This window comes from Xiphias gladius, chromosome 13 (genome assembly GCF_016859285.1).
Source record: "Xiphias gladius isolate SHS-SW01 ecotype Sanya breed wild chromosome 13, ASM1685928v1, whole genome shotgun sequence".
NCBI classification, from domain to species: Eukaryota; Metazoa; Chordata; class Actinopteri; order Istiophoriformes; family Xiphiidae; genus Xiphias; species Xiphias gladius.
This window is the reverse complement of record NC_053412.1, coordinates 7,736,684-7,761,337: the sequence shown is the minus strand read 5'-3', so window position 1 is coordinate 7,761,337 and position 24,654 is coordinate 7,736,684. Positions and strand designations below refer to the sequence as shown.

Here is a 24,654-nt window from a genome sequence, read left to right as displayed (position 1 = left end):
TAAAAATTAGTAAATAAATAAATTTACTGGCACCTATAGTGCATGTTATATTATGTCTCATAGGGTCAGGTTTGGTGCTAAATGTACATAATTAAGGCTAGCAACTGTCTGGTTGCTGTGTCATTTGTTCAGGGTAATTGTTGTTACTTTCACAGTGAAAATGTCATGTTTATTTATGCAACAATTAGCACCTGTAAATTCTGGCTTTCACATATTGCCAGTGACAGCTGAGCTAAGACAAGTAGCACAGCCAGTAAACCGAAACCCGGCGTTGTTTTTTATAAAGTGCATTAATCTGAATCTAATCTCTTCAGGTGGACCTAGGTGTGCCGAAGACGGTGCGTGGTGTGATCACCCAAGGAGCGAGGGGAGGAGACGCTGGAAGCGGGGCAACCACAGATAACCGGGCATTTGTTAGGAAGTACAAAGTGGCGCACAGCCTGAATGGAAAAGAGTGGAATTTCATCATGGACAAGAAGACCAGCCTGCCCAAGGTGGGTGAGGGAGGAGGACAGATGGAGAAAATTATGCTGTGTTTGTTTTTATATAACCCCAGTTCAGCAACCATTGCAGTTTTGTGTTTGTGTATTTTGTGCAGATTTTCGAGGGGAACACACACTACGACACCCCAGAGCTGCGTCATTTTGAGGAGACAGTGGCCCAGTACATCAGGCTGTATCCAGAGAGGTGGTCTCCAGCAGGGATTGGGATGAGAGTGGAGATACTAGGCTGTGACCTTCCAGGTAGGACACTCTGCTGTTGCTTATTATATGACTCATTTTATATATGAAAACTTGCTGCCTATAGTATTCCAGGCTGAATAATCTGCCCTACAGTCTAATGAAGTCAAGTGATCTAACCAGAACTGAATGGACCTTGATTAAGCTGGCTCACGAGAAAAGTGAGGCTTTCATTAGATATGCATGAGAGTCATTAGAATCTGCCAGAGGTTAAAAGAGACACCCAGTGTTGGCAGAGAAATGGAAAGTGATAGTGCAGCGAACTCTTGAACCTCAAAGTTTGTGATTTTGATTCCCCTCTGATATTGTTTCACCTGGAAGATTCGTGTAAGACTCCCTGTAAGCTTCTACAACAAGTGTTAGCATCAGCAGGGAGTGGACAGGGTTCAGTTTAGAGGAATCCTTCCCCACAGAGAGAGCGAGAGAGAGAGAGAGCATTGGTTTGTTCACCTTCCAGCGTGGTCTGTTATCCAGATGTGAGGCAGTGCTGGATACACACACACACACACACACACACACACACACACACACACACACACATTTACCAGCACATTCACTACACATATGGACTCTCACTGTTTGCCACTCCCTCTGAGCCTCAACAAGATGACTAGGTTGTACAGCACAAAATGCTCAGCACTTACATACAAGCACAGACACACAAACCCACATTTAGACACACTCACACACACCAAGCAAACCACAAAAAGAGAGATATATAAATGTATACTCTGTAGACCCCTAAAATTCACATAGCCACATACACCACAGTAATCATGCCTCTATAAATGCAAGTTAGGCTATGGCTTCAGTGAGGTGATTTGTGTCTGTGTGTGTGTGTGTGTGTGTGTGTGTGTGTGTGTGTGTGTGTGTGTGTGTGTGTGTGTGTGTGTGTGTGTGTGTGTGTGTGTGTGTGTGTGTTTGTGTGTTTGTGTGTTTGTGGGCTTGAATAAGTGCAGATGACGTGTACGGCTGTCCAGTTGAAGGGAGATAAAACATTAAGGATGAAAAATTATCATTATCGCCTTTACCACATCTCAAAACAGTACACAATACACATTTAAAGACACATAGACACAAACAAATGTACATCTGCCATTCTTGCAACAATATTAAACACAAAAATGTTAACCACACATAATGCAATATAAATGTGAATGAGCAAAGTTCTCTGTGTAGGTGCCTTTTTGTACACTTTAAGAGATGCAGAACCAACCCATACATGAGATAAAATGGTTTAGTCCAGCAGTCTATATCTGTCAGACACTGTAAAAAAAAAAAAAAAAGAAAAAAAAAGAAATAAATAGATATTATAAAAAGTAAGCTATAGAAGGCAATAGTCATTTAATTTAGATGCAATTTCTGAAACACCTGGTGTCTGGTCATTTGATCTCCCCCGAACACCTCCTGTGGCCTTCAGGAAATGATGCGTTTTGCATTTTCTGTTGATTGACAAGTGGCCTGTGGGAGATGCAGCGCAGAAACGATTCGACAGCGAACACTAACCCCTAAGATGGAGACAAAATGAATGAGCAAAAACATCAGGGATTTCAACTTTTTGTAGAGGAGTGATTTTTTTTTTATCAGATAGAGTGGAGGGTTTTGTGTCGCAAAAAAACTGCTGTCGAGGGTCACACATTGTTCACGGGCCTCCAAAACACAGCAGGCATAGAGAACTACTGCTGACACCCTGTAAATCATTCACTTCCCCTTCCACACTTCTTTCTTTTCTGTCCTCAGTTAAGCACTTCTAATCAGTTCTTCTCATCTTTATGATTTGGGGCTGATAAAAAAAGAATGTATATTTTACCCCAAAATCTTGCATAGTGCAGTGTGAGCCTAGCAGCAGCTACCACAATGAGGCAGAACAAGGTCTCTCTCCCTAGTCCTACACATGGTTGCAGTTTTTTCTACTCCCACCCTAAGGCCCAGTGCGTGGGTCCGTAAATGTTTTTGTTCTTTTTTCATTGCCATGCCTTCTCTCCTTTCCTCTCCTCCCCTCTTCCTCTGTTACTCATCACTTGTGCCTCTTTTCCATGCTCACTGCTGTTGGTCCTGACTCCTTCTGTTTCCCCCGATTCATTCGCAGCTGTCTCACACACACACGCACACACCCACACACACACCTGCACACCCACACACACACACACACACACACACACACACACACACACACACACACACACACACAGACACACAGATACCGCCTCTACAGTGACAGGTTTTTTTTTCTAGTGTATGTGCTTCAGAAATGAAAAATGTATGAGCTGAGGAAGGAAATTTTGGAGACTGATCTGTAAAAAAAAATGCAAAATATCATCTCTCTTCCTCTCATTTTAGTCTTGGGAGCACTGTATTGTAGAACTCACAGATGCATATACACACCTGTAATGTAAACCTCAGCTTCACACTGGCTTTCTGCTTCCTTCGAAATCCCAGTAAATTCTGTATAGCAGAGCTATGGATAGAATGATGACAGATTATAAATAGTCATCACAGTTTTTTTTAAATATTTATTTGGACTGTTCATATACGGTCTTTTATGTCACCATCTTCGTAGCATCTAATCCTTTAGGAAAGCTTCTATGTGTGTGTGTGTGTGTGTGTGTGTGGATGAACCTTGATCTGAGCATTTAACCCCACCCAACAGAATATCAAACAAAGGCTACTTGTCTCTCCCATCATGTTCTTTTGTGGTGTACGTGCGTGCATACACATTGCACATCCATCCATCGGTGTGTGTGTGTGTGTGTGTGTCTAGGTCTGCCAAGCAGAGATTTACAGAAAGGCTTTCTACATAATTGAAGATTTTTTTTTTCTCTTTTCTGACACACTGCTGAGTCAAATTATTTGGGAGTGAGCAATGTCTTTTCTGCAGAGAGGGTCGGCCCTCGCCACCCTGGTTGTTAGTGTTTTTTGGTGTCTGTGTTTTGAGAAACGAGCATGCAAAAGCATTTATCTGTACGTATGCCTATGTGTATTTTCGTGAGCATGTGTGTATGCACGCGCAGCTGCCCGGTACGTGTATTTGTACGTGTTAGTGTGTACCTCCATTATCTATGTCGGCAGTCCCCCTGGGTCCAGTTCTAAATGTTGGTGTCTCATCCCGGGCATGATGATGACTTGCATCATGACCTGCAGCAGTAGACACATTATGTAAGACAATACTCTACTGCAGAGGGACTTTTCCTGCATGGCAAGGCCCTCTGCTGCGCATGTACAGGAGGCCAGCCTATTCGGACATGTAGGCCTCCTTACGCCGCTCTGTGACATAGTCCTCACACACATCAAGGACAGGGTTTGGGGCAAGGTAGGCAGGTCACAAACTGTATGTTCACACACAGTCTCACTCCGTCTCACATAAACATACGCACCCACACAAACGCACAAGTCGGTCCCATTCCCATTGCCCCCGACACTCCTGTCACACCCTGGAAAGGTCAGCACATTTACACTGTGACAAGGCCTGACCTTTGAAAGCATAGAGTGCTCAGGAGCCGGATAGAATCTTAATGGACTTGCCTGTGTGTCTTGTATTTATGTGTGTTTACTTGTATGCACACTGGCGCCCGGGTAATGTGTAGGCGCTTGGTTTATTTTAACGCCTGATCCCAAGACTTAACTGGAGGACTCAAAGGTTAGACTGGAATAAAAAGGCAAACACAAAAAAGCAAAAACAAACAAGAAGAATTAGCACAAGAGAAAGGGTAAGGAGGAGAAGGGGAACAAGAGATGGTCTTGCGTTTGAAACTTGGGAGGGAGAAGGGCTTGAGCGAGAGAAGGCTGCTTTTCTTGCCTTAACTTTCCAGTGGGCCGTCAGGGATAAGAGTCTCATTAGGTAGTTAATGACTGGCATAAAGGACATGACATTAATGCTTGGTTAATGTCAGAAGCCGTCACCAGCTGTGGCCGGCCCTTTCATGTTTGCCATTTCTCCAACTGGGCCACCGTTGTGCTCATTTCCACAGGAAGTTCCTTTAAGCGGATCAATTGTGTATCACACCGCGTTTGTTGCCCTTTCATAGTCTTTAAACGATAACGGTGGTCATGCAGAAAGAAGAAAATTAACAGTAGAAGGCTCTAGTCTTGCCACAACAGGCATTCAGCAGGGTAGATCCATGTGACTCTATTTTTTTTAGATGTTTGTGTACTTGTTGTGTTTCTTTTCCCACTGATGAGCTCCGTCTCTCATGAGATCATCAGCCATCCAAGGTTCAGAGTTGTTTGGATAGGCTTAAATGAGACAAGGCTCGGAAAGCTAACAAAGGAATATGAAACAGAATATTTTTATGAATCCACATACTCATTATAGTGGTCATTAATGTTAAATTAGTGCAGTATGTTTGACTGCAGTGAAGTGAAATGTGACAAAAACAAGTCACTGTGTACACATATGTTGTTAATGACTTTTTGTGATGGTAATATAGACAGAAATTGAGGTTAGAACAGACTACACAGTTTACTCACATAAATTTTGTTCTTTGGTTGAGACATGACCCAAGCCTCTGTGTAAACTCCCATAACACACCAGGGTTGACCCATCTGCTCCTAATAATATAGTGCTTTTTCCCACTTCACATTCCAACCGAAGCCTGTTCAACATGTGTCTGTTTGCGTGCACATGTGATGTGCTTTAATGAGCAAATTGTCTCATTAAATTGTCTTATTTATGCTTTTGCATTTTTTTTTTTTGTTTTTGTTTGTGATAAATGTGTGCTTACATAGATGTTAAGGGCAGAGAGAAAATCATACATTTCATTTTGTGTTTGCTCTCCCTTCTCTCGGGTACGCATGAGTTATGGAGCGAGGGAGACACTCGCTAACACACATACGATAGCTCACACACGAGATGGAGTGTGTGTGCTCTGTATCCTCCCTGACAGCCAGTGAGTGGTCCCAGAGTGCGATCACCCTGTCCAAGGTCGAGGGGAGTTTGTTGGACACATCCATCCATCAGCCTTAGCGCCAGGCATTCTGTATGTACGCGAGCGTGTGTGATTCTGCGTCTGCGCATGCACATGTGCGCCCGTGTATCTGTGTGTCTGCGTATTTGAGTCAGCTTGTGTGTTAGACAGACACTGACGCCAGAGCACCCAGACACAACATGGCGGGGGCCCCTTCGGGTGATCTGGGGCTATATGTGCCCGAACGGAGGCAGGATTAGAGATACAGTTAGTTTAATAATGATAGGCACTTTAATTCAACCGTAATAGTAATAGGACACGCAGACATGATATTTATGTGACAAATAATGACTAAAAAATCAAGACAGGTTAAATCAAAACAGCAGTATAACTCTCAAGTTTCCTGTTTAAAACATCCCCTCACTGCTGTTAAAGTGAACCTGAACTGTTTTGGCGTAAGAGATTAGTTGCAGGGGGAAAAGCATGTGAAACACTGGATTGCTCCGTGCCATAGGTTGCAATGAAAAAAATTTTTAATTTAGTCATCTGCCTTTCGACAGAGCCGGGCTTGCTGTTTCCAACTGTTTCCAGTCTTTATGCTAAGCAAAGCTAACCCCCTGCCGGCTGCAGCTTCATACTTAACGTAGAGACATGGGAGTGGTATCAGTCTTTTAATCTTACTCTTGTACTCTTGTACTCTTCTTTAAGCACTGAAAATTTAAAAGCTTACATTGCTATATAAATCACGAGAAAATTGGCAGAATTGAGAGTTATTATGGGTGTGAACTATACCTCATGCCTTTCAGGTTCCTTCTGCCTTGTTGCCTATCATTTCCCTTCCTGTCTGTGTTTCCTGGCCCTTCCTAATGCCTGACACCAAGGCAGAAATTCCACATGAATAATCTTTTAAACAAACGTTGGGTGATTAATGTGTACTGTTTACGATACATGAATGTATGAGGATCATTTCATTGTGCCATCTTTGACCTGAGCTGTGTCATGTTTGTTTCTGTAGAAACCACCACAACAGCTGACCCAGTCACGCCAACTCTGCCAGCCGACATTGAAACCACCACTGTCCCCATTACGACTACAGGTGAGACCAAGCAGCAACGTGTTTTACATGAAAGCAAAAGAAATACTGGCTTAATAGTGTTATTAGGAAGCTGTAATAACAAAGATGAAAGCCTTTGAAAGGGCTGTATGACATTTTGTAGAGTCGCTACGAATACTTCTTTATCTGAAATGACTGTGATTTCTCATGCCTTTGTGCCCTTTGGCCCTCGCTCTTGCTCTGTCTTTTCCATCCTCACTGCTCTCCACCTCTACAGTAGCTACGTCTGCTCCATCAGAGAGTGTGTGCGACTTTGACCATGGCCTGTGTGGTTGGACGCATGACCCCAACGCCCCTCTCTTCTGGTCCCTGCACGGTGAGTCTCCTTATCAGTAATGTGGAGATTATGCATGACTCACGGCCGCTGTCTGGTTATCAGAACGACCCAGAGCTGCTATAGGGAAGTTAAGTAACTTATTGGTCTAACACTTACATCTGGATGATTTTACAAAACAATGCAGTTAGCACCTCAGGTTGACATTGGACACCTTCAGTTTTATTTTGGCGGTACATGGGTTTCTCTATAAACTTCTGTCAACTGCAGAGTGTTTGCAGCACAGCTTTTATGTATGCAGCTGCTAAGGGAATTTCATTTGGTTGGGTAAAATTGCACAAGCACAGATGCATTAAGTTTACTTTATCAACTTCTGTGGGTCTAGACAAGGCACTGTTTTCTATAATTAAATGGAGACATTCTGCTTGTGCATCTTCATTGAGTCCTTTTTCAATTTGATTAAAATAATTCCTTAAATTGAAACCAGTCTAATTTAGCAGCAATATCGTCTGGCAGCCATGCTGCTCTTTCCGAGTGACTGAAAATGAAAATGAGTTGAGGGAATCAGAGGGAAAGAGACACCACTGCTGTGTCAAGCACATACAGCCTCACATGTGTAACATGTGACACACACCAGCTCTCCGATTACTAGCCTCCCTGTGTCCAAATGCACGATTTGACTCGGCAGGAAGGGGTTAAGACCACGTAGCTCCAATTAAGTTCAGATCAGGAGATTCCAAAGACGAGCAGTTATTCCCAGCCGTCCCTTTACTGCCCCTCCATTACCTCAGGCACATCCCAGATGATGCTGTGTAGACTTCCATCTACTTAGACACTTCTTAAAGAAATAATTATTCATTTTCCCTTTATACGTACCAGAGGATCAAAAGTGCAGCTTTTGGCATGTTATTAAAAGCTACAGAAGACATTTCCTGCTGGATTTAAGGAGGATTTTTTTTATAGCACTATTTATAATTTTTCATAGGCAGGGTACAGGATTGTTATCCCAACCATGTTTTAATATTCATTGGATTTGAGCAAGTTTCCATGAAAGATTCAACATTTCTCCTGCTGGATAGAATTGAACAAGAGGTTCCGCATGCCCACTTTTTTGTCAAACTTGTGATGTCACCTGTGTTATGTTAAGCGGAGCGACCGGGATCGCAGGAAAGGCAGACATGCTCCTGAAGCATGACCAATTTAGGTCATAACCACCTTTGACAGGGGGCTTCAAAGCCGCTTCTTTCATCACAGCCGGATTGGAAAGGTTTGCTTAGATTACTCAGGTTGTGGCTTTCATGTATGTAGTATCATTTCCAGCCGTTTGACATGCCATGACGGCCTTTGATTTTCCCACAGATGTCGAAGGTCAGAAATCCCAGCTAACACAGGATCATTATTTCACCGCTATCAAATCACTGTTTCATCCTCTATTGAATTCCTTTTTCACTGACCTATGATCTCCTCCCCTCTTGACTGCAGTCATGAAACCAGTCCTAAAACACTGAGCTGAAATTAGCCACCTTATACTGTTGTATCCTTTGGCTTAATATACCCCCAATAATAAAAATCTGCTAACTAGCCTTCATAGATTGAATCCTTGTTTGCCTCTCGCTGCATGAGACTGCTGTAATGGATTAATAATGCTCTGTTGTGCTGTGTATGGCGAGGCAGTCTCGATTATGAGCTATCTGACAAACAAGAAGCACAACAATGGGGGGTTCGCTGCAAGACACTTCGCTTCAACACGAGGCAGAGACGATGGAAGAGGCTTTGGTGCACACATTAAAATGAGTGATAAAACGCCTCGCGGAGTCACAAATATGTTTCACTCGCACATCCTCTCTAGGCGTTTACACACACACACACACAGTATATACAGTACATCCCCCAAAAAAAACACTGTCATGTGCAGCAAGGAAGAGTACACGGAGATACACACACATTCATTCCAGAGCTGCGAAGGGCCAAGGGACATACTGTCACACACACTGTCTGAAGTGTCACACACAGGCGAGTCTGGGCGTATGGCGGGCAGAGGGGAGCCGTCAAGTTGGGGTAAGATTTGTCCCTCCAGATACTGCTTGTCTGATCTGCCGGAAGGACCACACACACAGACACACACACACGAACACACACACAGCAGAACGTTATTGGCCCAGTCACTCAATAACTTGAGCATGGCTGTGGTAAAAACATACACTCTTACTGGATGCTACTGTAAGGTGTTTTGGCTAAAAGAAAGGAGTGTTAAAAAGACAGACCTCATGTTGTTACACTCATTTTCTGGAAAATGCCTCTATGGCCCCGTGTCAGACTACTTTTTCCTTGCCCGTAAAACAGAGAGGCGCATTTGCTCCACCACACACACACAAACACACGCAGTTGTTCATGATAAAGCAGGTGATTTAATCTGCAGATTGTTGATACTGGACATTTTCCCGTAGGGCCCACTTAAGAAACTCTTCACCAGATGCCTCATTGAGTCACTCTCTCACACATACATTGGCATAAACATGCAGTCTCTTTTCTCTCTCTCACACACACACACTCATACATACAGTAGGCTCACCAGTCTTACCCCCTCACAATGGAATTCATGTCGGCATCCAATTTGCAAACTAAACATCCTCTGGTGTAAACAAATGGAGTGGTGTGCATTTTGTGGGACCTTTCCGTTGTTTAAGTCATTTACCTGGAAGGGAATGAAGAGAAATAGGCCCCGAGGGTCTTGGCTGGAGTTCTGGTAGCAACCCATGTACAGCTGACGCTCTCATTGGACCTATTCTTCTGTGTGTTTATATTTGTCATATCCCTATTGTTTAGTGTGACTATTGTGTGGTGGTGATCCCATTCCTGTTAGTAACTGATGATTAGATTCTGTTTTGTTTGAGAGTCATGTTGGAAATATATATAACTGTGTGAAAACACATTCTGTACATGCATGCATAAGGATGTGTATGTGTCTGAGTCTGCCTGTATGTGCAAACAGTGGTGATTAATGATGAAAATTGTTTGGCTCTATTCATGAAGACAAACAGTGTGTGTATGTGCTCCATTTGTGCCCCACAAACTCATTTCACTAACATCCATTTACAGTGGATATCAAATTTCTACACAGCCTTTCAAATTTCCTACTTTTTTTTTGCCTCAAGGGCTGAAATGAAAACCCATTAAATCAGGCTTTTTTTTTAACTTTCATTTGACTATGGCAACCAGCAAATCAAGGTCGAAACAAAGCTCTGCTGATTTTTGGCAATGTGTTAAAAATACTAAAACAACTTGGGTGCACATTGTAGCTGTGTAAATCTGCAATGTCAACTTTTTTATTACTTTTTACTCGATCCTATGTGTTCCTGAGTTTATCCAATTTAGTTTTGATATAGTTTAATTCATTTCAAAGTTCATAGGATTTTCAAAACTGGTAGCACATGTGGATTTAGGGTCTTTTATTCATTTTGAAAGCAGAGGAGTTGCAAGAGTGTGTGGTGACTTGTTATATTGACTGTACTTTTACATAACATTTGATTCATTTTACACACACTTACCCAGACATGACAAAGTAACCTCTCATCTTGACATATCTCACTCCCCTCCAGAGCTCAACAGCTATCTGTACATGGACGCGAGCCTAAAGACAGAGCAGCAGCGAGCCCGGCTCGTGAGCCCTGTGGTGGCAGCCGAAACTGGGCCCCTCTGCCTCCTCTTCTCCTATCAGCTGTCGGGAGAAGCCCAGGGCCACCTGAAGGTCCTGCTGCGGGACGCCCACAACGAGGAGACCCTCCTCTGGACATTGAAGGATGATCAGGGCCGTGTCTGGAGGGAGGGTCGCACTATCCTGCCTCGTTCCCCTAAGAACTTCCAGGTAATTATAAGACCACATTTTTAGGTAAAGTAATAATTGGAATGAATTTTCATCTTTACATGCGTGAAAAGGGGCAGATTGTCATAACAGCTATGCTATAAAAGCCCCAAAATTCTGACCAATATCAGTGTACTGTATTAAAATATGTTTGCTTGATACATAGGTATGTAGGCCAGATCCTTATACTGTCTCCCCAGAAAGAGAAACATGTATTTAATGTCTGTATCAGGGTTCCTTAGAGTGAGTCATATTCATCTGGGTGCATATGAAAGCATCAGTTTTAACCTCTCTGTCACCTTAGGCCAGGTTCGACTTCAAAAGAAGCTAAAGTAAGCCATATTGTCTCTGTTGGCTGCATGATTGTTTGGGGATCGCTGTGCATTTGTCAGAGACATCACAAGCAGTTTATGTTCTCATAAAAAAGTAAGTTGAAGAAGCTTGCAGGGAAGGGGAGGATGATTGCAAGTGCTGAGTGTAACTTTGAAATCACAGGCACGATATTAAGTTTTTATCCTCTTTCTCCTCCTCCTCCATCCTGCTTGTCCCAATTCTCAATTTTCCTCCACCCCCCTGCTCCCCCTTGCCTTCATCCTGTCTCCGTCTTCCTGTTCCTCCTCTTCTTTTTCAACTTTTCCCCCCTCCTCCTCTCCCTCTTCCTCCCTTGTTTTGGCTGTGGTAGGTTGTGATGGAGGGTTTCTTTGTGCACGGCACCAGAGGACACATCTGGATAGACAACATCCACATGAGCTCCAGCACCCCTCTGAAAGAGTGTACTCGTAAGTCACACACAAACACACAGGACAACTCTTTGACTGACAGATAGACGGGGACAAACTGTATTTTTTTTTCTTCAGTTTGCCAAAATCTTTCCCATCCAGAAGAATATTGAAAAATAAACCAACACACATGCACACACACACATCCGTTTGACCCACAAGCTCCCTCTCATCCCCTGTCAACACTACCATCGCTTCATCATCTCGCCCTCCATCTATCTGCCATTCCCTCTATTTCCCTTCCACCTCCTCCACTTTTAGCTGTAAGGTCCTTGAACAGTGACACACATGAGGTGATAAACCGCCCCACCCTGCAGTCCTCCCTCCACTCCCTTGCCCTCCCATCCAAGTTTCGGAGACAGCCTCTCCTCAGAAGAGCCCACCGAATACATAGATGAAAGGAGGAAGGAGAGGGAGGGACAGCATTTACTCCTCCACAAAAAAAAGGAAAAGAAAAGAAGAATAGGAAAACTAGGCCATAAACGCCCTGTGGGCCCCAGAGATGCTAATCTATGTTTCATTAGATTTCTCTTCCTCTCTTTCTCTTCTCTCCCTCTATCTCTCTTGCACTCACTCCTCTGTCGTATTTGTAAACAGAGCTTTTCCCAAGCCGTCAAAGGGAATTACTAGACAGGCTGTTTCCCAAGCAAGTTTCTGGGTGCCTTGTCTGAGCCGAGTGCCAGCACAGCCTCCTTAATCTGGCCTGAGCAGAGGCTTTGGAGAGGGTCTTTAACAGATCAGAGACCGAGCCGGGGGGTCAGAGCCAAAAACCTGCCGTCATTGCTTCTGACTGACGTCCAGTGGGGTTCGGAGCTGGATCACAGTGGGGAGAAGGCAAAGTGTAATTGAGGGAAAGTGTACGCGTGCGTATGTGTGTGTTTTTCCCTAGCTTGTGGCAAGCACTTATGTTTTTGCCTTTTTGTGTTCTATCATTAGTTTTTGTGTGTATGCGTGTGTCAAGAGAATCTTAAGAAAGTCGAAGCGGCGCAGCAGTTCGGAAGGCAAAGACGACAGCCCAGCCATCTACTATCCATCCCACCCCCACACCCCACCCCGCCTCCATGCTGCTGTGTTTTCTACTCCCTTCCCTCCCCTCCTTTGCCACTCCCAAAGCATGCTGGGATGTTGCTTATCACCGAGCACAGTTGAGTTCCTCACAGTACGTTGGCATTCCCACCAAAAGGCGCAAGTTCCCAAGTCGGTTTTTCCTCTTTGTCTCTCAGTCCACCCCCCACCCCCACCCCCCGACACACATACACACACACACACACACATACGTACACTATCTAACACATACCAAAACACACATACCAGTTCTTTGTGTTTGCATTCCAGGCAATCAAAGTGAAGGTTCTGCTCTCTGCATTTGCAGCAAGCCAAAACGGCCCAGCCCGCTCCAGTTTATCTGGACTCCGCAGATAAACAACTTGAAATGCGTGAACTTTGCGAACACGGACGCACACATACACACGTACCCTGTACACTCTCAGCTCAGCCCATCTCAAATTCCCAACTCACACAACGTACTCTGTTTGAAATTGCATTTTAGCAAAGGAGCTGAGTAAATGCCATAATTCATGTGAGTTATCTGAGGAATTAACTTAAATTTCCTCAGGAGGAGTTTGATAGTGTTGTGACATTTGGCTGACATTTGGCTGACTTTTCCCTCATATTTAAAGTTATCTAACAGTTCTCACTCTCTTTCTCTCTTTCTTCTCCTCTCTGTATGTCTGCCTGGCTCTCTCTCTGTCCTCGAAGAACCCTTTGCAGCTTTTTCTCCTGAAAATCCAGGTGAGTTTGACTCTGGTATGATGTCACTTCCTCTCTGGTCTTGCTTCCTGCCCGTTGGTATGCACTAGCCTGGGGTTTTTTGCTTGGCGGCACTAAGTTGTCTCAACCGCTAAACAATCAGACCAAACCGGTCCTTCCACCGACAATACAGAGGCTGAGTCTCTAGCCAGAGGTGCGTGATTCCGGATTAATAAAACTGCGTTCATTTTCAAAAGAAGTGATTCATCGCATCATTAGCAGCATGTAGACATCACCAAACAAATACTAAACCCCATGCTAAAATATAAGTTATTAAATTTGCAAATACCGAATGAATTTTCTCAGACTCTAACCAAGTTATTTTAGTAATGTATTGTTGTTCATTAGCTTTACCTTGTCCTGCTCAGTGGAAATAAAGGATTAGTCTCAAAAGAGCAAACTGTGCGTGCACAGCAAGATAAATCAAGCACACCTCATGGAGTCAGATATTTGAAAAGCGCCACATATTCTCATTTCTAGGCTGCCTGACACAGCCTGAAGGGTTTTAAATAACTGTCTGCATCATGAAAAATATTTAGAGCATCCTGGGGGACTCTATGAGATTGATATTAGCGTTTTGGCATCTCATAATGTCTTCCAATAAGATAAGAGCTTGGCGGTTTCAGTGCGAATGTGATGTGTGTGCACTTCTTCGACTTTTCTACTCGTCCGTCTTCACACGCACACTCACACAGAGTCTCTAACCCTTCAAGAACTTGCACAAACACACACATGCATATCACCACACACATACACACCAGTGTCCCCAGTGAAAAGCAATCAGATAGAGTGACTGAGCAGCAGCAAGCACGGGTGTCTCTCTCCTCTGCCTAACTCAGTTCTGTCTAATGAGTGTGGGCCGTGTGAAGTAGCAGGAGCACACACCATTTCCCTCTGTAATTATGTGACACGGTCTAAAAATCAGCATGTATTCAGCTCTGCTTCACCTTCCCTAGTTGAATGTGACGTTCTCTCAGTCTTACAGCTCTCCACATCAAGTTCGGATGGTACATGTGGCCTCTATTTTCTAGCTTTTCAGTGTCTTCAGGGGTTCATTTTTGCATAGCAGACTTGGATAATCGAGTAGCGGCTTCTTGGAAGGTGGTTAGTTGGTTGTTACCAAGAATTTGAGAAGGGGGTTCAAGCCAAGGGCAGGAGTGTAGAGGATCTGTGGAGATAGTCTCTAAGGAGACAGCGCTTGGCTTGAGGAGGAGAGGACTGGCCAAGAGGCTGATGCAAGAGAAAAAGGAAAATGAAAAACCAAGAACAGAGAACAGGATAAATTATGTACTCAAAACAAATCTGCCAGCTCAAGCCAGCTAAATAACAAATCCCAATCCAATATCAGCTCCAAGAGAGCTCTGGAACATTGGATTCCCATGTGGTGTCTGACTGATTCTTGCATGGTTCTGAGGCTTTATCAGGGGGCTGTTTATGACTTCCTGTGCCAGTTCGAAACAGGAAGAGGAAGCTCCTTAATTCAATGTGTGTGGGTGCTTTTATAACTAATTATTTTGGCTTTCGTTTCACACCAAGTCATTCCATCGGAGCTTTGAAGAAAATTTAATTGCATTGCATTAGATTGGAGCAACCATTGGACTGATTTCAAACCAAATCTCTTGATGATCTTGGTGTGAAAACTTGTCCTTCAACTGCACAACAAGCTACATGAGAGAAATGGATGCATTTTGATTTTTTTTTTCTTTTTTTTTTGGCCTTGGAGATTTATTTTATTTTTTGCAATGGCATGCTTGTGCATGCTCATATGAGGTGCACGCCTGCTGTTCATATGATGAAGACAAAGGAATAGAAAATAGAGGATTAACTGTAGATAAACAAGTGCCGCTCCTCTCTTTTCCCGCTGGCCAATTATTCTGTATCTCTCCACCAGGGGGAGGCGTTCCTGTGCCTCCCTTGCCAATCCACTGGTATTACATTATGGCCGCCGGGGGCGTCCTACTTCTCCTGGCAGTGGCCATCTTGGTCAGAGCCCTCTGTTGCTGCCGACAACACCTGGCCACCAAGAAGAGCCAGCTGTCAGTGGCCTATCACAGCTCCTCGCAGTGCTTCCAGTATTCTAACTGGTCCTCCAGTATGGCCACCCCAGGGGTGGAGCCAGTCCTGACAGTGAGATTGGACAGCCGGGACCGACACCGTACCCTCTGCTGAAAAGAAGCACTTAGTTGCATTGAGTTTGGCAGAGGAGGGCACCAGTTTGTGATGTCAGTGGCAGTGTTTGTCGTGATGCCGCAAGATTGACAGAACATCCACTTGACGAACCCCTCTCTCCTCTAGTTTACAGTTGCAAGGGTGATGATGACACAGACGTTGTCCTAAACTGCCAAGTGAAAATTTTCAAAGAAACACTGTGCTCTCTCCCTCTGTCTCTAATGGATGTAGCTTCGGTTGCTGTTTTCTTCTTTGCTGTTGACATTTCACACTAAGCTGCTTCTGATGAGAGGACTGAAGTCTGAGTAAGTTATTTATCTGAACAGCTTGTTTCGGGCAGCTGAGTGCCGTCTGGCTCCTTATAACCCCAGCAGTCCTCCTGGAATGACCCCAGCATGGACATACACACAGACATGTGTGGGCTGGGAAAAGGAGGGGGTCAAACTGGTTCCGCTGCAAGAGCCAGACCGTGCTGCCAAACCACAGGCTAAAACAAGACCCCGGAGACATGAGGAGCTCTGCAGTGCTGAGAGAGAAGAGAAAACCGTTAGGCTGAGAGGCATTCATTGTGCTAGCTGTGGAAATGATCTGGCAAGCCCCAGAATATAAAGCTCTTGGTATCTCTGTAATAACAACACGAGATAGCTGTGATATGAGTTCTACCAGTAGTGAGGCTGTTGTAACGGAGGAGAAAAAAAAATCCTTCCATTGTCCTTTTCAACAGAGCATGTGCACATTTAAAAACAAAGTAATGCAAATCCATCATACTTAAAGTCCTGCATCACAAATGGAGATAACCAGCTCGTTTGATTGAACATCTTGTCTTCTCCTGATAAAGGCATCAGTCAGTGATGGATGCAGCCGTCTTCAGTGTTTAGTGTTTCATCTTGATTCTCTGGCGTAATAAGGCTCGTTGTTCCACTCCCATTTATGCTTCATATCACCCACTCCCATTGTTCCCCATGTCTTTAAGCTGCCCAGATGAAAGCCAAGCTGAGCCAAGCCGCGTTGTGTTTTCAGTGTGACTATGTGCTTGTTGTTTTTAGGTTTGTAAATAGACACAGCTGTCTGCTATCACCACTTCTTACTTGATTTATACTCCTACAAATCCCACAATGCCGCTGCACCAGCTGGAACCCATAAATGCGGTGTTGTGCTGTATATGTAGACCCTTGAGTGGGATCCAAGACATTATGAAAACCAGAGCAGAGCTCCAGCTATTGATGGTTCTTCCTTTAGTGCCATAAGATGCCATGAATGGCTATTAACATAAAATAAGACATAGCTAATGCACTTCCTACTAATATTTAATATATCTGGGATCTAAAACCCTTTTTATTGTGAAATTTCTCAAAATTCTGACTCAGAAAGATAAATTGGTGCCAGTTTCTCTCTCATCAGTTTGTACGGAGGTGGTGAGATTTGACACGAGCTCAGTTTAACACCCTGGACTGAATGAAATTGAAGTCTTTTCTCTGCGGCTTAACCGGGCATGCTTTCGCGATCTGTCACACCAGCAAAAATCCATCACCTACTAGCCCACAGCTCAGCAGAATCCACCTCAATTTGTTGTCACAATTTAGTAGCTGCACTTTTCTTTCCAAAGTGTAAAAAAAAGGTGTTTTCTGGCATGCTTGCACTATATGCTCTTAAATCAACTTAGGGAGGAGGGATTGGACACCCTACCTTCTCCATCTCAAAACTGTTCCACTCCAAGCCTCTAATAGTTGTAATTAGTTAATGGACAGATAACATTTATGCAGGCTGCAGTAAGCACTTTTCCCTCCCATCTTCGGCACCTCTGTCGCCAAATCTGCTGCCAACTTCAGTTGCCCTGGAAACAGTATTAATAAGGCCATTGGCCCTTAAAGACCGCCAAATCCAGACGTGTGCCTTGCCAAGCGTTACTCCCACTCCCCAATGCTTGCCAGGAGCAGCAAGCGCAAACACACACTAGCACACAAAAAAAGTGAAAAGAAAGCTCACCTAAAGTATGAGTACGCTCGAGCTATTGGTGCTCGACTTAAGTGCTGCAGCCATTGCTAGTTTTGACCACACTTGCAATCTTCCCCTTCAGACTCTCGCATACATATCAATGTTTAGTTTCACATCGCCAGGCAGTGTCGTGAATTTCTCCAAATGGAAAGCAAGACTGTCACACGCACTACTGAAATATTGACATTTGTTGCCATTACTTTATTTTTTCCGTGATCATCTTGTACACCACTCTTAAACTTAGTGTTGATGATTTTAATGGTGATAATAATGGGTAATGTTAATTATTTCATGATGACATGTTTGCATCTTTATTCAAGTGGAATGAACAGTCTTATACCATCAGTATGTTATGTGATGACCGTGTGTTTGACAGGAATGTATCTAAGTGATCTTTCTCTATTAATAAAGTCATATTTTTCTATTATTCCAAGACTTTTGTGTGTGTGTGTGTGTGTGTGTGTGTGTGTGTGTGTGTGTGTGTGTGTGTGTGTGTGTGTGTGTGTGTGTGTGCGTGTGTGTGTTGAAAATATTTAGTAAATATGAACTAATTTACAATATCCAAAAGATTATTTATCACATAAACATATTTACTACAAATGGCATTAAATTTAAACCGGAAACAGGCAAATATTCAATTAAGTATAGTAAAGAACAAAATATTTGAAAACTTGGATGAGACTCTGTGAATAGGAGATGAGTTTCTACATCACCTTAGCACCATCTTTTTGTCCACTTGCTATGCTACATAACAATAATTATGTGGAGGATTTGCTCGATGCTTAAAGTCCATGTCACCTCTGCTCCTCTCTGACAGTTAAGAAACCCAATGCATTTGAAGATGGACGACTTTTCAGTGGGAGAGACTTGCCAGGTGGAGGTAAGCACCTTTTCATCAATAGAGGCAGAATATTAGTCCCTTTTGTGACATTTCTGTTTCAAGAAAACACAAGTTAAAATGAAAAGATTCTCATTAACCTTCCCACTGAAAACTTTCAAAGTTATTACAAACTAACTTCTTGTTTTTCTTTTCTGCTTTTCCGCTTTTTCTCCCTCTCTCCCTTCCTGTCACAGTTTTACAGTCCACCGAGTGGAACACAGCATCCCCGTCATCAGAGCCTCCAGTGACCCGTGTCTCAGAGAAGGACAACTCGTGGCTGTACACCCTGGACCCCATCCTGGTCACCATCATCGTCATGAGCTCCCTGGGCGTCCTACTCGGGGCAGTCTGCGCCGGCCTTCTCCTGTACTGCACCTGCTCCTACAGCGGCCTGTCGTCACGTTCCTCCACCACCCTGGAGAACTACAACTTCGAACTGTACGACGGCCTGAAGCACAAGGTCAAACTGAACCAACAGCGCTGCTGCACCGAGGCATGAGAGAGTAAACACAAAAAGAGACAGAACAATAGCGAGAGATACAGCCATTTTGTGAAAACCTCTCACTATTTTCTTCATTTCCTCCAGTTCACTTTAGAGTCAGTTTACTTCTGCAATGGTGCAGATGCCTGAACACATGGACAATGAGAAAGCCACTTTTTAGCTCAAATGAGAGCTCGTTTCCTGTTTGCAAAAACGTGGCACTGTCCAGTGTTTGGTAGTTTTTGTGGTGAAAGAACCGATGAGAGAAAGACTGGGGTTACCCATATGGATTGTTCCATTGTGGGGATGTTAGTCCTCAAAAAATAAATATCTACACATATCAATTACAGATTCCTGCTCCACCAAAAGAGAACTGTTTATAAATGCATCATAGATTTGTAAGAGGTCTAGTTTTGAAACTGGATACTGTGAGCTGCACATAGTAAGTCAGAAGACGTTGTGTTGGAAAGGTGGTAGGTTATGAATGTGCTTAGAGAGCGTCTTTTTTGATCACATGTGAACACAGTGGCCTAGAACTTAGCTCCTTTGTGTGGCCCGTTGAGTTTTTTGTTCCGTCGCAGACTCTGCTATCTATCAGCCTCAGTTATCCTCTTAGTTCCTGACAGTCTGTGGTATTTTTAGTCACTGACGTCCCTCCAATTTGTCTTTCTGCTCGGTCACTCTCTTTCTGTTTAATGTTTTTGTTCTGTGATGGCAGATAAGTAGAAAAAAACAGGCAAAAGAAAATGTATGTGTGTGTGTAGAGGTGGGGGGTGGATTTTAACACATTCTTTTAATGACAGAGAGACATTATTGGTAGATTTAGTTGTCGGAGACTGTTGTTGCTGGCTCCTGTAAAAGAGAGCGTCACGTTTACATTGTGGTTAATGATGAAAGGTCAAGGAGCTTTGCTCGGTGCAACCTATGGATTGCTGGTAAGAGCAGAGACTGAAAACCACTGAAGGAAGAGAAACAAAGAGAGAGTGAGAGAGACCATGACTGACAGAGCGCTAAAACCCCCATGCCTCTCTCTCTCACAGGGGTAAAGTTCTCTCTGTGCTTTTGCGAGGACAAAAAAACAAATGGGATCAAAAACAAATGCACAGCCAGAAACTGCTTTCTCAATCGACTGACTGTGTGCCCAGACACACAACAAGCCTTAAAAGCAAGACTGTTTGCAGAAATGTTGAAAAAGGAACGTTGAGGCAACACCAAGACAAGAGAGGAGCTATCTATCTCTCTCTCTTTTTACATGAGGACCTCAAAAGCCATGATTTAAAGGACCTACCCCCACCCCCCCTTTCCCTACACACACATCACACCTACCCTCATCTCAACCTGCTGGCTAATTGCAACCTGTTTTCTGAAGTTGATTTTGTTATTTGTTTTTTAATGTCGGCTCTCGCACAGCAAGGCGGGCATTCTTCGGGGCAGTTTTTCAACCAATCAGAAAGAATCTAGTCTTATACACTCTGAATGGACTCATAAGCCATGAGAAGACAAGGGTGAGAGACCCTCCCATGCACATGCACATACACACATTACTTCACTTGTATATACAGATCTATATACAGAACATGAATACACACACTGACTCTCTCAGAAACTAATGAAACTTTGGACACACACACTGAGTGGCACTCAGACCTAAAAATGAAGGGAATAATGGCTGCTGCTGAGAGGTATATATTTGAGACCATGAAGTACATAAATGCCGTGGATTCGCTACACACACACACACACACATGCACTCAACATTTCAGCCCACTCACGCTCACCATGGACGCACACATACGCCGTCCCTCTCCTCTGAGGCCCGCATCTCTGGACCCCACTGACTCTCTTCAAAGTGCCTTGGAGGCTCGGGGATCCAGCTTGCCTTTGGAGCCGGAATCAGATATAGTAATTTGACACTGACAATGACAGTGAAACTGACAGCGCCCCCTTCTGCCTGGGAGGACCAAACATGTAAAAGGACAGGATCCCCCCCTTTCGCACTGCTCGGACTGCTGATGTTGTTTTAAAAGGGGTCTTTGTACAGGAAAGCTCTTTTTATGATTGTTATTATAATTATTGTTATGATTATTTAATAAAGGATTTATACCATACTGAGGAACGAGCTGGTCTTACTGTGATATATTTAGAAAATGTGTAAAAGAACAGGAAGGTTTTGACTGTTGCAATGTTTTCTTAGTATTATTGACATTTCCTCAATACTTGTGAGCACAACTAAATACTTCCTGTCCAACTCTTCACAAACTCCATCTGAGGCTTAAAGCCAAACTTTCACTTTTAATTGCAAAAGGAATACACACAGGAGATCTGACACACACACAAACTCATGCTCTCTTTCTCTCCCTCTCTCTCTCTCTCTCTTTCTCTCTGTCTGTGTGTCTGTCACATACACATACATACATAATGCTGTGTTGTCAGCCTGCTACACTTGGCCTCTAATCTTCCCATGATGTCCCATTAGTCTGGACCTCTGGTGGCCCTCATTTAGGAGCTCCAACATCAAAGCTTTGAAGTGCCCGGCGTCTTAGCCACACACACACACACACACACACACACACACACACACACACACACACACAAAGAGACTCATACAGTACACATGCAATTACTGTGCTTCTCTTTTATACAGCTTACTGAGTTTCCCACACCCGGTTCCATTTATCCACATAAGGTTTCCTCACCTAAATGCAAACCCTCTTAGCAAATACAACACAGAGATTCAGATCCAGAGTGCGATATAATTTAATCTCTGGGGTTTAGGGGCCGCCTGTAGTAAGGTAGCCAAAGTGGTCCAATTTTTTGTACAGGGGGGTTTACGGTGGTTGTTACTATCATGAAGATAAATGAGAGTGCCAAAGTTAATGTTGCATTTCTTAGCTTGTGAGCACCTCTTGAAATGTGTTTTTCCTTGCTGAAATAGACCGTCATCGTAGCGTATTAATTATAGCAGCGTTCAACACAAGTTTGATTTGATACGAAATGGAGCCTGTAGCACAGGTACCACATTATGAGCCATACAAAGCAGAACGACACATGCTGTGGCTGTTAGCATGCTCTGGTCCGTAACATAGCTGGCCAATTAACGTCTCTGGAAAAAAACACAGACAATCCCCAGTCCTCCAGAGGAGTACAATGCCATCTGCTCACAGGTTTGATTGATCCCGGCAAAACAGTCACGACCACATCACACAAATGAACACCGACAGGAAATTACAGAAGGAGCCAGATTGTCATTGTTCCATACCACCTCTTGTTTTCACAACCACATTATTCCTGATTTTTTTTCCCCCTGCAAGTGTGTGTGTTACCCAAATGTTGTTTTTCTAGGTTTTTATCAGTCTGTAACGGCACACTGCAGGAGGGGGCCCTTTCCTTTAGCCATCAGATCAGAGAGTTCTTTTGCCTCTGAAGCCAAGGCGGCCTTCAAAGAAAAAAGCTCTGGCGCCCTGTAAGTCGATAGGCCAGATTGTGGAGGGAACCCATTTGAGGGTCGCACCACAGGAAGTGAGTGAAACACACAGCTAATTAATCTGGGGATTATATAATCAAGATGGATGAGAGGACAAACAGACATTAGTCATCACAGTTAGGGACGAAACTTTGTTTGGTTTTCTAATGTAATCACTTAGTATTTCCTTTATATTGTTGCATAGAGGCTTCTCACAGTGACCTAGCAGGAGAGGCCTGGTTGAATCGAGGTACATTGATTTTAATGGTTGTTAACCCTTGTGATATAGTCACACAGAATATTAATAGAAGAGAATTCTACCTTCCCAGGAGGAACTCAGAAATCCTAAATTAAAAAAAAAAAAAACTCCCTGCTCCTTCAGTGACAGTCTGAAGAAGAGAAGCACCTGGAGACTAAACCTTACATCTCTTTCAACAGCCTCCAAAGTGCTGTCACAAACTGCAGCAGCGTTGCATATATACATGCACATGCAGAGACTGACAGCACGCTTACATTTTTAGATATGTTTCATGCGCACACATATACACACCAGCACGCATCCACATCCCAGTGGTGTTCCTGGGAAGGGGGCCCAGATAATCTTGCCGGGTTTGCCAGCGGTTCAAAGCACCTATATGGGTCAGAGTGGCGAGGGTGTGTGTGTGTCTGGAGGATGGAGGATGGAGAGGGGCTCTGTGGCAACTTGCCTGCCAATGACGGCAGACCCAGTGACAACAAATGCCAAAGTCTTGTATAAACACCAGGCAGACCATCACTTTCCTTCCTCTGTGACATTATCATCTACCCCACCAGAGGATACCGCCTCTGAAAACAAATACATGGAGGAAATGTTTGGAATGAGAAATGCTCTATTCAGAGCTCCAAACTAGGCCAGCCTTCTTGTCATTGTGAAGCAGCACAGAGGAAATTAACCTGATAAAAAGATACTGAGGGTTTATTGAGGCAATTTTTGGGCCTGTTGACCAGTGACTACATCACTGATGGTCTGGCTTTGGTTTTGTTTTTGCTCGGATGCTACTCCCTCTAGACTGAAGCTAACGCGGCATGCTGGTTTTGCTCAGAGTGCAGAGCAGTGGATGTGATTCCCCAGAACTATTTTAGCTCTAATATTTTCTCCATCGACAGATCTAAGGCCATTATAGCATATTGAACCATGAAAAGACTTTTCCTCATAATTGAACCTTTGTTGTGGATACGCAACATGACAGGTGGTCCTATGCAGTAAGCCACCTGTTCACTCCACTTGAGGGTGGTTTGTTTAGGGTCAGGGTCGCCCTATATAGCCCAGGAAACCTGTTATCAGGCATGGCGGGAGGCCACTTGCAGTCGGTCCTAACCATCTCTCTGGAGTGTTTGTGGCTGAGTTTGAGTGAAGATGTTGCAGTTCAAGTGCTTGACAATAGATACTAGTGAAAGTATTACTCCAGTAGTGAAATTCTTTATTTCAACAGTTGTATTTTTTAGATAATGGTTTCAGATTAAATCAGAACCTTTCACGGTTTATTAGAAGGGATCTGTGGACCTTTAAGGAGTTGGTCTTATCTATTTGTCTGACTTCAATATTTCATTAGAATGAGTCATATGTTTACTTTGCCCAAGGAAATCTTTATACCACTGATACTATATTCAATTATAGAAACACTCTATTTTGATTTTGGAGTTAGTGTTGCTTTCAATTTAAGGGAGAAGTTACAGGAAAACTTTCATTAGTTTGAACATCTACTTTGCTTCTGTGTGTTTTCTATGATTTTTATTCTCCCTTTATGTAGGACAGGATGTAACAGCACACTGCGTGCTGAGATTTTTTGGTTTCTTGTTTCCTAACATCTAAATAAACCTTCCTACTAACATCCTCCCATTTGGATACGATCTACTCTTAAATACTCATTCTTCCCAACAGCAATTACGTCTTTAAAATTGTTTTTAGCAGGAAGCTGTGATCATCGGGTATATGCTCTAAAAATGAAGGAATAACTGATGATCTTTAAAGTTTTAACACAGCCCAGCTCTCAAAACAGATCAAATAAGTTCTGCGAAACCTTAATCAATGTGAACTCTTGAACCTGAGAGAAAGAAAAACTGCTAAAAATGTATCTGTCAATTACAAGTTAAGTAAAGGAAAGCTGTTAGTGGAGCAATCATGCTTGACAGGTTGTCAGGATT

At 43.5% G+C, this 24,654-nt stretch overlaps 1 protein-coding gene across 4 annotated transcripts in view; it reads left to right on the top strand.

Moving 5' to 3' along the window:
• Positions 1-21,102, top strand: part of nrp2a (neuropilin 2a) — a 63,356-nt gene extending 42,254 nt beyond the window's left edge. For 2 of the 4 annotated variants that reach the window (XM_040142037.1, XM_040142036.1), the window contains exons 10-18: positions 315-494; positions 599-743; positions 6,660-6,740; positions 6,976-7,074; positions 10,632-10,897; positions 11,577-11,673; positions 13,432-13,464; positions 18,464-18,526; positions 18,721-21,102. In XM_040142037.1, coding sequence (XP_039997971.1) covers positions 315-494; positions 599-743; positions 6,660-6,740; positions 6,976-7,074; positions 10,632-10,897; positions 11,577-11,673; positions 13,432-13,464; positions 18,464-18,526; positions 18,721-19,025 — 1,269 coding nt within the window. In that variant the 3' untranslated portion in view covers positions 19,026-21,102. The remainder of the gene's footprint in view (positions 1-314; positions 495-598; positions 744-6,659; positions 6,741-6,975; positions 7,075-10,631; positions 10,898-11,576; positions 11,674-13,431; positions 13,465-18,463; positions 18,527-18,720) is intronic. The other 2 variants (XM_040142038.1, XM_040142039.1) reach the window with 2 other exon arrangements.
• Positions 21,103-24,654: the final 3,552 nt, after the last annotated feature.